Source organism: Myxocyprinus asiaticus, chromosome 36 (assembly GCF_019703515.2).
Source record: "Myxocyprinus asiaticus isolate MX2 ecotype Aquarium Trade chromosome 36, UBuf_Myxa_2, whole genome shotgun sequence".
NCBI classification, from domain to species: Eukaryota; Metazoa; Chordata; class Actinopteri; order Cypriniformes; family Catostomidae; genus Myxocyprinus; species Myxocyprinus asiaticus.
Genome location: NC_059379.1, coordinates 27,044,624 through 27,061,129, shown reverse-complemented (window position 1 = coordinate 27,061,129; position 16,506 = coordinate 27,044,624). Strand labels below are relative to the sequence as shown.

General features: G+C 38.2%; 1 protein-coding gene across 6 annotated transcripts in view; it reads left to right on the top strand.

The window, feature by feature from the left end:
- The window catches only part of LOC127427065 (uncharacterized), a 67,611-nt gene that overhangs the window by 37,554 nt on the left and 13,551 nt on the right, over positions 1-16,506 (top strand). For all 6 annotated transcript variants that reach the window (XM_051674397.1, XM_051674396.1, XM_051674398.1 and 3 more), the window contains 11 exons: positions 121-299; positions 2,744-2,930; positions 3,223-3,365; positions 7,512-7,696; positions 10,407-10,666; positions 11,439-11,658; positions 13,095-13,272; positions 14,671-14,797; positions 15,552-15,632; positions 15,739-15,918; positions 16,150-16,421. In XM_051674397.1, coding sequence (XP_051530357.1) covers positions 121-299; positions 2,744-2,930; positions 3,223-3,365; positions 7,512-7,696; positions 10,407-10,666; positions 11,439-11,658; positions 13,095-13,272; positions 14,671-14,797; positions 15,552-15,632; positions 15,739-15,918; positions 16,150-16,421 — 2,012 coding nt within the window. The remainder of the gene's footprint in view (positions 1-120; positions 300-2,743; positions 2,931-3,222; positions 3,366-7,511; positions 7,697-10,406; positions 10,667-11,438; positions 11,659-13,094; positions 13,273-14,670; positions 14,798-15,551; positions 15,633-15,738; positions 15,919-16,149; positions 16,422-16,506) is intronic.

Genomic DNA, 16,506 nt, shown 5'->3' with positions numbered 1-16,506 from the left:
GTCAGCTAAAAGCAGGGAAGTGATGAATTAAACATCAGTATTTGGGCCCAAAGGGTCTTGGCAGGCACCACGGGAAGTGGGTCATACAACCACTCATGTGGATTCATGCTTCCTGTCTAGATCTGAAGGCTCTGTACCAGGACCTGAACATTGTGGAGCCCCAGCTGCTGGTGTGCCTGGATGAACTGGGGAACTCACAGGTGCGGGAGCTGCTCCGAAGACTCAGTGTTCATGAACTGGAGCCCCAGCAGGTTCTACACAAGCACATCTACCCAATGCTGAAGAGCAAGGCCTGGGAGGTTAGAGCCCCTGCACTTCATTATCTAACAAAGAGATGATTTGGCTTTTTTTGTCACTTTAGCTGCTGGTTTTATCTAAAGCTTATTGTGCTCTTACAGAAACAACCCCTGGAGCAACCTGAGGTTAAATATATAGTTAACATTTTGGCATTTACTCACCTTCAGAACGCTTTTAATTGTCTTTCTTTTGTGAAACATAGAAGGTGGTAGACGGAATGTCCGAGCTGCTCTTTACTGTATAGCTAAACTGTATGGGGATTTATGCTGTCAAGGTCCATTAAAAAAAACAAAAGCATATTTTTAAGTATTCCATAGGATTCTATGCACAACATTCCAGGTCTTCTGAAGTCATATGATTAGGGATGGGACGAAATGGTTATCTCATGATCTGGTTCGATATACGATATGAGATGTATATCTGTATCTGTATATATACGAGATTCAAAATATTCTTAATTCAATATAATAACACTGAAATGAAAAAGTATGACAGAAAATTGTTTATTTTTGAAAAATGTTTGCGCAAAATACATATTATATTTTCTCATCAAAATAAAGTTCTTTAATACACAATATAAATGCTCAAAGTTTAAATAGTAAGATTTTCTCACATACATTATCTATAAGAAAAGATCACAAACAAATGAGCCTTCAAAAATAGTGAGCTAAATTCAGGCTGATCAGGTGCAGAACAAGCAATAGAACATGCTTAAGTGTATATTTATTTTTTAATAATTTGTTTGTCATCATTATAATCACATTTTTACTTTATAAAAATATAAAAATTCTACATTTTATCAATTAATATTATATCATGAAATTGTAAATATAATAATGATATGAGCAGTCAGTGTTTGAAATAATGTCTACAATTTACAAATAATAACACTTAGTTTACGTCCATTTGTATTACAAGCGCTTAAAAAGGTTACTATCACTTTAAGAGTTCAATGTGCATCTCATAGACTCACACAGGTGTTTTATTTAATTCATTAATGAGAGAGAAGTCTCAGTTTTTAGCACAGCTGTGCTATTTGTGATTAAAATTAATATTTCTTTCTACTTTTTTTTTTATCTGACTGTAAAGAACAGAAAGGATATTAAAAGACACATTACTGGGGGCCTGGGTAGCTCAGCAAGTAAAGACGCTGACTACCACTGCTGGAGTCGTGAGTTCAAATCCAGGGCGTGCTGAGTGACTCCAGCCAGGTCTCCTAAGCAACCAAATTGGCCCAGTTGCTAGGGAGGGTAGAGTCACATGGAGTAACCTCCTCGTGGTCACTATAATGTGGTTCTCGCTCTTGATGGGGCGCGTGGTGAGTTGTGCATGGATGCCGCGGAGAATAGTGTGATGCCTCCACACGCGCTATGTCTCCGTGGTAACGCACTCAACAAGTCATGTGATAAGACGCGCAGATTGACGGTCTCAGACACAGAGGCAACTGAGATTCGTCCACCACTACCCGGATTGAGGCGAGTCACTACGCCACCACGAGGACTTAGAGCATATTGGGAATTGGGTATTCCAAATTGGGGAGAAAAAAAAAAAGACAAATTTTTCAATGCAAGTGGAGTGAGCGATTTCATCTTAGATGACACGGAAGAAATGGTTAGTTTTTATTTCAAGCACTTTTCAACAAAACAAGCGATTTTCCAGATATTCCAGTATGTAAATTTGTAAAAGCTAAATTCAAGCACTTTAAGCACTTCAAGGACCTTGTGCAAACCCTGTAATCAGTGTAGAATAGTGTAGAGAGAGTTTGATGTTTGACGGGTCATTTCATTTAAGATGTCATGGACAGAAAACAATGTAGCAAATTTGGAAATATCGAGTTTTGCCTCGATATGGTTTGTCATGTTTTTGGTTCTTGATGTATCGAAATTCGATATATCATCCCATCCCTATGTGTGATTGATTTGTGTGAGGAACAGTGTGAAATTTATGCCATTATTCACTGATAATCTTCCCGTCTGCTATAGCTCACAAATCTCACTTGCAGTCTAGTATATTTAAACTTGCCGCTTCAAGTTAAGTTGCATGAAACGCGAGAACTAATGAGGTTTGATGCATTTAAATGTACCATTTTTTTCATGGAATGCGCACAAATGAGATTTGTGAGCTCTGGCAGAGGGTAAAATTATCAGTGAATAATGGCCTAAATATTGGACTGTTCCAGACATAAAGCTATCATACAGTGTTGTAAAAGATTGTACTAAAATGTATTACATTCTTATGGCTTAGCCAGCTTAGTTTCAAAAGGTCTTTAAATTGGATACAACCAAGATGAGACAAGAACTTTTTAAAATGTATTCATTTCATTGGGTGATTCATAACCATTCAGGATTTTTGAAAATGAACCAAGCGTGTGAAATTCATTATGTGCTGTCATCTATATTGAATGTGTCTGACAGTATTCACATTATTTTATTCCCTCTTTCTCTAGAAAAAGCCCAAGGACATCATTGTCAGCTACCTGGTGTTTATCAAACTGCATTCTCTGGAACAGGATTACAGGACCCTGGGCGCAGCCATACCTGTGTTGACCAGCAATGGCTTCCTCTATCCCTCAGAGAGCAAGATCCAGTTTTCTAAAGAGTATGGCAACATTGACCTTCCCAGCATGCTCCCTGGTAAACACAGTAACCTCTCTACAAGCTAAGATTCAGAATGTGCACCAGTAAAAAAGCATTCATATTGGTGTTCTCACTGATGATGTCAGGCCTAGAAAGGAAGCAGTGTTAGATCTAGAGGTCTTTTGTAAGGATTTACAAAAGCATGAAATGTGGGGAAACACTTGGGGTTATGTAATGGGAATGAGTGCATATGGAGTGGAAACACTGTCAGAATTCCTGACCCAGCACTCCAGAATCCACTGAGCTCAAGCTGACCTTTCAGACTCAACCAATTATTTTCCATCCCTAGGTGTGGATTGGGTCCTGCTGGACCCCTGCTATCTGCAGGCGAACAGAGATGTGACCGGGTGGAGAGAGTTCTTCAGTGTACTGGGAGTGAGTGATCTGCTTATCTTCAGAAAGGAAAAACGGACCTTCACATTCTCTGAACTGGTACGATTGTCTCACATTAAGGTGAAGTGTGTCATTTCTGTGCCACTAGTGTCACTTAATGGAATTCCAAAAAATATTGAGTTCTCAAACAGGTTTCCCAAACACTCCCCCATCTTCCACTGCAAACAGTCAGTTCCGCCCCAAACTCGCACCATTGGTTGAGCCATAGTTGCTATGTCGGGCTTCTTTGCCACAGTGTTTGCACTTTTTGGGGAAATCAGCCTACAAATGGCTTATTTATAGTTGTCTCTGCATATCAAGCTGGGATAGGAGAAAATATTTAAAATAAATATGAAATAATAAAAAAAATACTGCGCCTTTAAGACTCTGCGCATGAATCAGTGATACAGTACGAAATACAGCAAAAGCCTAATGATTTGCAATGCTTGCAGTATTTGTGAGTGTCACATGGCCTACCAAATCCAAGCGTGTCACCGGGAGTTTGAACAAGCCAAACTAATGAAGCATGTCAGCGTTTGCTTTTGTTCTGTGCTGAGTACAACAGTGATGTGAGAGCGATCGGGTCAAGGGGAGGGGTTTTACCCTTCATTGAACAATACATGACTTTCACTGGAGCATAAATGACATCAGAGGTGCTCCTTCTTTGAACAAACACAGCGCTTTCTGCTCGGAACCATATAATGGACAGAAAGTGTAAAATCTCCATTGGTACTAATTGGATGCAATAAAAAGATTACGTTAAAGCTGAACTCCTCAGCTTCCTGTATTTAAACATTCACCATTGCCATTTATGGCCTGCTGTCCAACATCCTTTCTTGTGATTTTAGTGTCTTAAATAACACATTGCTCATACATTTTTCTATGAATGTGAGTCACTCTCCTCTATAAAAATGAGAACAGCCAACAAATTCCAGACATGAAGAATAATATAAATAAATCAGACACGTATCTGTTTTTTTCCAATGTGCCTTCAGTATGAACAGCCGAATCTAATGTGATTTATTACATCAATCTCACTGAACATTCGCCACTTGAGCGCTTGATTTACCGCGTGATATGTCTGTTATGATTAAAAACCTTTCGTTTTAAATTATTGGCTTCAACAGTTGGGTTCAGCAGTTCGTTTGAATTTCACATAGCAAAAAATGTGCATGAAAACATGCAGAGGTAGATTTAGCCTATATAACACCGCTGTTTGCTCGTGTGACTCATGCAGAAAACAGTTTCTATGGCTGCATCTGAAAACAGGAAAATGCTGCCTTCGAAGGCTGTATACAGAGGCAGGATGAAAATAAGGTGCTTTTCAAACTGTTCGGAGACCAGTTTCCTTAAGAGTTCCATTAGAGACTATTTAGCAGAGACGGGCCACTTCTATTAAAATGAATGGGAGAAATTGGAACGCCCAACCAAGAAGCTCAAGCACCCAACGGTCAACGGATGTAGAAAGGAAGTCCCACCTTACAGGTAAAAGAGCCAATCACCTTTTAGATACAGACATCGCCTATCAATCAACTCTAGAATGCGCATGCGCGTTAGCTATACAAGCTGGGAAAATTGCGTTTTTAGCATAATCTGAGGTAAAGAAGCACAATTAATGATACCATTGTTGTCAGATTTTACTGTTGATTTGAAATATGTTCTTTGATCGTAATCATGACCAACCGTTTTTAATGTTTCAGTGTTCCCCCATTCAAGTAGATAGGAGCTGCACTGGCATGACTGGAAATAGTTTCCCGGGAGCATTCCAAAGATGGCTGACAGTGGACTGACTTGCTAGAAAGACTTTGGTTCCATTCATTCAAAACAGCTGTCAGTTAAGCCATTAACTGATTAGGCAGCAAGTCAGCTGCTTATATTTTCGGATGCATATATTTCTCAAACTGTATCAAAACACGAATGCAAGCAAGTCAGTGGAAATCTGAAATAATTAGTGATAATAACTCTTACCTAACATCTATATATTGCCTTTTTTACTGCTGTTCTTCGATTTTATGATGTCTCACTCATAATATTACCGTCATGCGCTTCAATGGTAATTAAATTCCACCATATGACTGCAGATGACTTTATTTAAAATTACATCACCCATCTCTTCCATCACTTGCTGATATTTTATTAGATAGTCATTAAGTGTCCTATTTGGGTTAAAAAAATAAATAAAACTGCTAATAATAATTTTAATAAGTTCATTAATTATACATATTCAAATAATGAACATGGGTTTGTTATATGCATGCTCAGGCAGTGTTATACACATGGGGGTCAGTTAATGAGTGCCGGCTCTTCAGACTTGTGTCTGATATGGGCTACATTTAAAATGTCGTGTGAACAGCCTTACAAAAAATATCAGATTTGAGCAGAAAATCTGATTTGGGCCACATTCAGCTACTGTGTAGCCAAAAAAAAGCTTTTTACAAATGGATCTGTTTAATTATTATAATTTTTTATCTTCAGTAAATTAGGCTATTTAGTTGTAGAATTTTAATGAAATTCAATTAAAATACAAAACCAATGTAGCAGTACACAGTAAACATCAATATTTACTCTCAACATTTTTTTTTTTTTTTAATCTGCGTTTCATCGAGGCACTTACAGTAGAAGTAAATGGGGCCAATACGCAAACTTTAAATTTCTCACTTTTTCAAAAGTGTAGCCACAAGACATCAACGGTGTGCATGATAACATGATTTTAGTGTGGAAAAATTGCTTACTAACCTTTTTTGTTTAAAGCTATATCCAATTTTACAAAGATTTGTCATGAAAAAAATGGACATAAAGTGGACAATTTAAACAAGATTTAATAGAAGAATTAAGTAAGTGTTCTTATAAAATTATAAGTTTCATATTTCTGCCTTTAAACACTCCAGAATTTGGCCCCCATTCACTTCCATTGTAAGTGTGTCACTGTAACCTCAATATATATATATATAAACACTACCGGTCAAAAGTTTTGAAACACTTGACTGAAATGTTTCTCATGATCTTAAAAATCTTTTGATCTGAAGGCGTATGCTTAAATGTTTGAAATTAGATTTGAAGACAAAAAGACTTAAAAAAAAATAGTTTTTGAAATTGATGACTTGGACCAAATAATAAAGAAAAGCAGCCAATAAGTGCCCAGCATAGATGGGAACTCCTTTAATACTGTTTAAAAGCATCCCAGGGTGATACCTCAAGAAGATGGTTGAGAAAATGTCAAGAGTACATGTCTGCAAATTCTAGGCAAAGGGTGACTACTTTGAAGATGCTAAAATATAACACAGTTTTGATTTATTTTGGATTTTGTTTAATCACAACAAAATTCCCATAGTTCCATTTATGTTATTCCATAGTCTTGATGATTTTACTATTATTCTAAAATCTGAAGAAAAAAAATTATAATAAAGAATGAGTAAGTGTTTCAAAACTTTTGACCGGTAGTGTGAGTATATATATATATATACAGTATATACACTCACCGGCCACTTTATTAGGTACTCCTGTACATCTACATATTCATGCAACTGTCTAATCAGCCAACTGTGTGGCAGCAGTGTAATGTATAAAATCATCAGGAGCAGGTCAGGAGCTTCAGTTAATGTTCACATCAACCATCAGAATGGGGAAAAAATGTGATCTCAGTGATTTGGACCGTGGCATGATTATTGGTGCCAGAAGAGCTGCTTTGAGTATTTCTGTAACTGCTGATCTCCTGGGATTTTCACACTTAACAGTCTCTAGAGTGTAAAGAGAATGATGCGAAAAACAAAAAACATCCAGCAAGCGGCAGTTCTGTGGGTGAAAATGGCTTGTTAATGACAGAGGTCAGAGGAGAATGGCCAGACTGGTCCAAGCTGACAGGAAGGTGACAGGAAGTGGCCAGTGAGTATATATATACACAGTATATATATGTACTGTATATATGCATACTGAACTTACCTATCTTCAGAGGCCAAAGTGCAGTAGCTAGTGCTAAAGCTGCTTTGACAGTTAATCCAAACATTGTCATTCCCAGCTCTTCCTCCCAGTGATCCACCACACTCACATGAGTCTTCTTCTTTCAGCTGCTCCCATTAGGGGTCGCCACAGCAGATCATCCGTGATCCACATATTTGACTTGGCGCACATTTTACACCGGATGCCCTTCCTGACGCAACCCCCAGTGGCTGGGGAGTCTGAATAACCTATATAATCTATCTCTCTCAGGCATCCAGTCTGTGGGCAGTGGAGAGTGAACTGTGGTCTAAGCCTGCAGATGGGGTGTATGTCATAGAAGATCAGCACTGTGCAGAGTTTCATACCCTGGTCACTGCCAACCACCTCACAGCTGACACCAAACTAAAGCAAAGACAAGCACTTATCAGCCTTCTGGACAAGAACTGGGACACAGGGTAAAGAAACTGCATTTTTTTACATTACAGCTGTTTTCACACTTGGTTCAATTGCTTGGTCTGAACCAGAATTAAATTCTACCCTCCTCGCCCTGCTCCCGCTGGTCTCTGTTCACATTGTACTTTTGGGTCCAAACTATGGTTCTTCAGCTCTGTACTATGACTGAAAACACCAAGCAGCTGAACTCTTAAACTCAGACTCTCGAAAACCGAGCCGTCTGCCAGCAAGCAATGCCATAATCCTATATGATTGTCAAGAAATCCACTCCACTTCAATCTGCTGAGCACTACCACATTTTCTTGGCTAACAACTCTTTAGACCAGATTATTCAAACTCTGCGGTTGAGTGGAGGAAATGGATATTAGGGGATTTGACAGTAGATTTGAGAGTTAGGAAACAAGTTCACTGTCTGTGTTTTATCCTTTTTGATCTCATAAGCTATAAAGTGGGGAAAATATTGTGCTTTGTTTGGGCTATTCTCTAGCTTGGAAAGAATATGTCTGCCTTGCAATGACCCATTTATTTAATGGACTATGTTTGATAACCTTAAAACCACATCAGATCCAATTTGGGACTTCATAGAAACATGCATCAGTCTATTTTTGGTAGCTCGGTTTTCTTGGTAGTTTTAAAGAGGAGAAAAATATTGTAGGGTGAATTCACTGAGAATAAATTGCGCTCGGTAAAAGCGCTATTTTCATGTGCTGTCTGCTCTGGTTTAAAGGGATAGTTCCCCCAAAAATGAAAATCCTCTCATCATTTACTCACCCTTATGCCATCCCAGATGTGTATTACTTTCTTTCATCTGCTGAACACAAACAAAGATTTTTAGATGAATTTCTCAGTTTATTTGTTCATACAATGCAAGTGAATGGGTGCCAAAATGTTGAAGCTCCGAAAATGACATAAATTAGCATAAAAGTAATCCATAAGACTCCAGTGGTTAAATCAATATCTTCAGAAGCGATATGATTGATTCCCATTCTTCATGCACACCGCCCCCTACTGGGCAGGGAGAAGAATTACAAGCAAAAAGGACTTGGTCTGTTTCTCACCCAAACCTATCATATTGCTTCAGAAAATATGGATTAAAACACTGGAGTCGTATGAATTACTTTTATAATGCCTTTATGTGCTTTTTGGTCCGTCAAACTTTTGGCACCCATTCACTTGCATTGTATGGACCTACAGAGCTGAAATATTCTTCTAAAAATCATAATTAGTTTTCTTCAGAAGAAAGAAAATCATACACATCTGGGATGGCATGAGGGTGAGTAAATAATGAGAGAATTTTCTTTCTTAGGTGAACTATCCCTTTTATGCCAGATTCACTAAAATATTATGCAGGCCTCAAAATCTGTGCAGAACGCAATTTGAACGACGCAGTTTCAATCTCACCGGTTGGTTCAGAGCAATATATATAGCGGAGGATGCACCAGACCATCGCGATCTGGCACTCTTTGTGGGGAATGTACAACATCACTCCACTTCTGTGATCCAGACAACTGAATCATCACTTTAATGACGAAAGTGCACTTGACTCACTGCACATTTGTATATATGCCAGGTTAAAGCGCTCGTCAATATAATTTTATCATTATTTGACTCTGCCATGTAGTGTATGAATTTTCAAAGAGTAGTATTGTCCCAAATGGAACACTTAATGTTTTTTACTACATGGTAGCATTCACCATTTAACAGCTGATGGAATGTATAATGTTTCAAAAACATGCAATGTGTTGCTGCTAGCTTTAGCATGTTAGCCAACCTCAGTTCAACACTTGTATCTCAAGTAATGTACATATTCACAGGGTGATGGTAAAGCATTCAGCTTACATTTGTAAGGTGCTGTATTCACTTAAGTTTCGCTACTTGCTACATTCTCCATTTTTTGTCAGGCCAGCAACACAGTCAAGTTACGGTTAGGAAAATAACCCTAACCCTTCTTTTCTTTGTTTACGGACATGCTGTAAACACACGAGGACAAATGACAGAGCCTGCAAATTTCCCGCCAAATTGATGCCGATAGCTTTGAACGTAAATCATTGATTTAGGCCTAACGTAATGACAAGAATATTATTTTGAACACAGATTTTATAATGTTCTGGCTCAATAATGGTATTTTGTTCATTTCTAGTGAAAAATTCAACGAGAAATTCTCTGTAGTGTACCTTTTAAAGGACTACGTTTAATAACCATAAAACCACATCAGGTCCAATTTGGGACTGTCAAGGAAACATGCATCAATCTATTCTTGGTAGCTCGATTTTATAGTGCTCTCGAAGACATGTATAGCGCAAGCGGAGCGAGCGTTCAGTTTGTAACGCAGTGACATTAGTGGGTTAAATTGCGCTTATGAGATTCCATGTATTTTAGTTTAGTTTTCCTGTTGTTGAACCTCCCCCACCACCCCAATCTCAGCTGCAGTGTGTGACTCATCCTGCTGTCCTGTCTGTTGGCCTCGCTTGAACCGCCTCACATTGCCCTCCTTTATGCTCCATTTCCATTAATAAGCAAAATGATGTTCACCAGCCCAGCCAGATTTATAGCAAATGTGTTTGTTTTAGTGATTCTTTTTTTTTTTTAAACAAAAAGTGAATCGGATTGTATACTGGTGAAATGAATCTAGACGATCTTATCATTTATTAATAGAAAGCCTCTACACATTGCGTGCCTTTTTACATGAAAGCCTGTCTTGTTTTGTTACAGAGAGAAGTATTCACAATACCTCAAAGCACAGATCTTGGACAGCCAGGGACAAACCATGAGGGTGGCCAAATCTTCTTTCTGCCATTACCTCACCCAGATGCCCTGGGTACCAGCAAGCAGGCCGTCGTGGGAGGAGGGCCGCCCCGTAGCCTACCTGCAGCCTAATTCTGTCTACATCTTTTCTACTGATGTGCACCGCCTCCTTGGATCCCACGTTGATTATGTGTACATGGTCCCCAGTGAATTCACCAGAGCCATAGGTACAGCTAGTAGATGGTTGGCTAAAGGCATTTAGGTATAGGGCTTTTAAAGTTGAGCAGCCTCAGTAGAATGAGACTAGCTTTTTAGAGATGTTGAGATTTTAAGTTTTCTCACCAGTCAGTTCCAAGCTTGGCTGACAACCTATAACTAACACGAAAATTATTGTTGATCAGTAAGGAATAGGTCACTCAAAAAATGAAAATTCTGTCACATCTTACTGACCCTCGTGTTGTTCCAACCCGTATGACTTTTTCTTGTGTGGAACACAATATCGTGGGCCGTCTTTTCAATACATTGGCAGTGGGTATTACATTACAGAAGCTCTTGAAGTTCAAATTGCCATGCCTGTTCACACAGGAATTTGCATTGTGTTTTGCTAAACAACACAATATCTCACGTGAAAGCACTGTGAACAAGATTCACTCAAAGTGTTCATGAATGTGCGACAAATTTCCAAAACCTATCGTATGTCTTCTGAAGACTTGGAATATGATGCACAATTTGCATAAACTACTACTATAATACTTTTGAAACTTTTTTAAGCTTTATAGTGGTTCATAATCCACTGCCATTGTATTGAATAAACAGGCCGAGATATTTATTAAAACATCTTTTGTTTTTTTTGCATAAGAAAGTCATATGGGTTTGGAACAGCACGAATAAATTATAACAGAATGCTAAATGGACTGTAAACGCAGATTCATGTTGGATTTGATTTTGCCCTTTTTTTTGTACGTATACTAGCTTAATTGAGATTAAATGATTTTGCAGGAATGAGACATACTGTTCATGTGGCGGACATGATAGGCTATCTGAAGTGTTGGTGCAGTAAGGTGTCCGAGGATCGGTCGGAGGAGCCTGAGGGTGCAGAATTCACCACTACAGTCGAGCACATACATACTGTGTACCGTTATCTGTATGCAGAATGCTCTAGTGTCCAGCTCAGAGACTTGTTTCAGCACTCACCCGCTGTCTTCATCGAGTATGAGAGGTAAGATATACAGTAATTATCTCAGCCATTTAACACAAATCCCTACAAAATGTAATAAAAGCCTTGAGTGCATTTCCACGTTCACACATACAACGATTTTATTGCTAGATGTTGTCGCTGTACTAGTAGACTTTCCTGCCACTTGATGCCCAGTTTTCCTGCTGACAAGGAATCAGTTTTCCTGCTGACAAAAATTCTGCAGGGAAAGCGTTTAAATATAAATTGCAGCAGTGCGTAATGCATCATACCATGAATATATGAATAATTGATATTGCATGAATCAAGCTCACTCAGAATGCTGACAATTTCTGTCACAGTTTTCCATGCATAATTTTTTTATTATATCTCTGCATGTGGGCAGAGACAAATCATATGGAACAGTGGAATCGCTCACAGTAACATGAACTTCTGCTCCGTCTTGCCTACACTTGACTACAGCGACTACTAATTGGTGGTCATTCATTAACATCATTGACTCACCCTCATGCCATCCCAGATATGTATAACTTTTTCTTCTGCTGAACACAAAGACTTTTAGTAGAATATCTCAACTCTGTAGGTCCATACAGTATAAGTGAATGGTGACCAAACCTTTGAATCTCCAAAAAGCACATAAAGGCAGCATAAAAGTAATCTACAGTATACGACTCCAGTGGTTTAATCCATGTCTTCTGAAGCAATCTAATTGGTTTTGAATGAGAACTGACCAAACTATAACTCCTTTTTCACTTTAAATCTTGACATCTGCAGTCTCCTTGGCAGTGATGATTTTTAGCTCGATTACACTTCCTAGCGCCATCCAGTGCTCTTTGCATGCGTCAAGCACTAGGAAGTGTAAAGCTTGAAATCATAATAATGGCTAGAGACTGCAATGGCAATATTTATAGTGAAAAAGGAGTTATTTTTGGTCTGTTCTCACCCAAAACCTATTAGATCGCTTCTGAAGACATGGATGTAACCACTGGAGTCGTATGGATTACTTTTATGCTGAGTTTATGTGCTTTTTTAGAGCTTCAAGGTTTTAGTCATCATTCACTTGAATCGTATGGACCTACAGAGCTGAGATATTCTTCTAAAATTCTTCATGTTCTGCAGAAGAAAGAAAGTCATACACATCTGGAATGGTATGAGGGTGAGTAAATGACAAGATAATTTTCATTTTTGGGTGAACTCTTCCTTTAACCTTTTCTCACCTTCATCTCCACTTCACTGGACGTGCCCACATCTCATCGGCCATGGTCACTGTCATTCATGTCATCGCCAGAAATCTGCAATAAATGACTTCAAGTCAGTTTGTTGCTGCAGATCGCTGAATGTGTGAACACCCCTTAACTACAAAATCAAACACCACCAGACAATAACGAAACTACAATGTATTATTAGGATGACTCCATCCCTATATTTATGGTGCTGGTTCTTCTCATGCTTGCTAACAGGATGGACGATTGGTGCTCTGGGCGGTTCTACCATCTTAAGGAGGTTTGCTGGATTGATCCGACAGGCATGTTCCAAAGATACAAGGAGTTGATTCGAAGGCCTGACAGTGGGATACAGGAGCCCAAAGTACTGGCACCATTTTATACCAATTTGCAGGACATGAAAAGCATGTTCAAGGTATGTTTTTAGATTTTGTAACGTTTGGTTTCACAAGTAGCATTTTAAAGAACTAATTTAGAAATAAAATTTTTTTCCAATTGCCATTGAAAGCAAGGCTATAATAGTTTTACATTTTTAATTTCATTTTTATTTCTATTTCATTTATATTTAGCTCCAAGTTATATAGAATGGGGAAAACAGGCATTTGTGCAATGTGGGTCATATAGCTGGACACCAAAATGTACAGTTTGTAAATAATACTTAGAATATTAAAAATCTAATATGACCAACTGAATTTCATTATTGATATTACAGTAGAAGAAAACTCAATTCTGATTTAAGAATGCTTCTTTTTTATTGAACTTTAACCACAAAGTCCTCTTTAGTGCATTTGACATGAGAAAGTAAGCCTTGTCGCAACTCTGAAAACTGAACAAAAACTCTAAACTCTATACCAATTCCATATGAAATGTAAAACAAATCACTGATTGACGGTGTAAGACAGAATGAGTGAAAAGACTGTGTGTGTGTGTGTGTGTATGTGTGTGTGTGAGAGAGAGAGAGAGAGAGAGAGAGAGAGAATCAGAATAAATGACTGGATATTATATTGTTTCTGTTCTCTTTGTGTGCATTGGCAACACAATGAACAGTCATTCCAATAAAGGTTCAAATGTGTCATAATTAAAGTCCTAGACACGGCTAGTGTGTTTTCTATAGGGTGACCAGATTTTGAAGGTCTCAAACTGGGACACCTGGGGGGTTCGCTATACATGCATATATATACAGTATATACTGTGTGTGTGTGTTTGTGTGTGTGTAAATATATATACAGTATTGTGCAAAGGTTTTTGGCACTTGTGAAAAATGTTGCATAGTGAGGATTTCTTAAAAACAATTGTGCAATAATTAATTTTTATTTTTCAATTAACAAAATCTAGTAAACATAAAAAAAGCTAAATCAATATTTGGTATGACCAACTTCAAAACAGCATCAATTCTCCTAGGTACACCTGGACACAGTTGTTCTTGGTTGTTGGCAGATAGGATGTTCCAAGCTTCTTGGAGAATTCGCCACAGTTGTTCTATCTATTCAGTCTGTCTCAGTTGCTTCTGTCTCTTTATCTAATCTCAGACTGACTCGATGTTCAGTGGGGGGCTTTGTGGGGGCCATGACATCTGTTGCAGGGTTCCCTGTTCTTCTATTCTATTCTGTTTTGCAGATACACAACAAAAACGAAAACTAAATATTTTTTGACATTAGTTTTTTTTAGTTTAGTTTTTTCAGAGCCATGAAGTTTAGTTTCAGTTTTTCCAATTTTGTTCAGTTTACGGAAATATTTTTTACATTTAGTTTTCATTTTCGTTTTAGTTTACGATAATAACCTTGATTGAAAGCAACCTTTATTATTATTGCAGTCTCTCAAAGTGGAGTCAAATCCCTCCATGAAGCAGTATGTTGCCCTCTTGGAGGCAGTTTGTGAGTCGGCACCCCTTGCTACAGGAGATGTAGTCCAAGATGTCTCTGTCATTTTTGCCAAACTAGGTAAGAATTTAAAGGGATAATTCACCTAGAAATGCAAATTCTGTCATCATTTGCTCACTCTCATGTTGTTCCAAAACCCCTGTGACTTTCTGTCTTTGTGTAGCACAAAAGGAGAAGTTAAGCAGAATAACAACCTCAGTCACCATTCACTTTCATTGTGTGGAAAAAAAGATGAAAGTAAATGTTGACTGAGGGTGTTATTCTGCTTAAATGAATAGTTCACCCAAAAATTAAAATTCTCTCAGCATTTACTCACCCTAATGCCATCCCAGATGTGTTTTACTTTCTTTCTTCAGCAGAACACAGAAGAAAAATAGAGAAATATCTCAGCTCAGTAGGTCCTTAAAATGCAAGTAGATGGTTTGAAGCTCCAAAAATCACAGATAGTCAGCATGAACATCATCCATAAGACTCCAGTGGTTAAATTAATGTCTTGTAAAGTGACATGATCCCTTTTGGTGTGAAAAAAGATCAACATTTAAGTACTTTTTAACTATAATCCATCAAAAGAGAAATCTCCATTCATTTGCATTTTAAGGACCTACAGAGCTGAGATATTTTTCTATTTTTCTTCAAATGTGTTACTGCTGAAGAAAGTAAGTCTTACACATCTGGGATGGCATGAGAGTGAGTAAATGATGACAATTTTCCTTTTTTTGGGTGAATGATTCTTTTAACGATGGCCTGCATTGTTACTTTTTGACTGATATTTTATTCTGTTCCTCTAATATGCTTGTCTTCCTCTCAACAAAAGCTGCTAAATGTAAAATACCTGTTCATGGTGAACAGGATCAAGACACTCAACTAGACACCACCTACTGCAGCTCTCTAAAAGGTGAGATTAACTCACAGCAGCCATTTGTTGCTTATTCAGCTTGTCATATCTGCAAATTCCTGTTCTGGTCTATAAAGATAATTTGTGTTGTTTACGATCTTAACAGAAATGGTGTCTCATAAAAGAGTGTTCCCTACCAAGACTAATGTCTGGGTCACATTAGCTCGTAAGCCCATGATTGCAGACAGCGCAAACTTGGAGAAGATCTTCAAATTGCATAGTGCGGTTTGTCTGCTTAACCTGCCTTCTGCAGTTAAGAGAGCAGCCAACAAATCCAGACATGAAGGTAATGCATTAACATGCCAAAATAATAAAACAAATGTTTTTGTGGCCAATGATCAGGCCCACAAAGTACGATTTTCACATATTCTGCATTAATTCTGTGAATTAGATTTCAACATGTTGTTTGAATGTTGCCACCTTATCTATTTATGTCCTACATACTGTATATTGGTTTAGCTTTTTAATGGACAATCTGGATCATTTAGAAGTCAATTTCCTGGTTTTGTTTTCTCAGGCAAGTTGCATTTTAGTGAGAAGGAGGCATTCAGTGAGAGAGACCGAGAGTTGTTCTTGGAGATCTGTGGGATTAAAAGACTCTCCCAGTGTGTGACCACTGAAGCGCAAACTGAAAGCTACAGGCCTTGCCCTTCCATGCAGACCCTGGTGCGGCAGGTCATCCCTTACATCCAGAGGTTCATTTTCCACCATGCAGATTTTGAAGAGGTTTACAGTGAGCTGAAGGATAGTGGGATTGCTAAACAGATCAGCTCACTGAGTTTTGGACAGGTATTCACACTAGAGACATTTTCTTTAGAAAATGTTTCTTTGCCTGCCAACTGCTTGCTGGCTATTGCATCATATTATTTTAGAG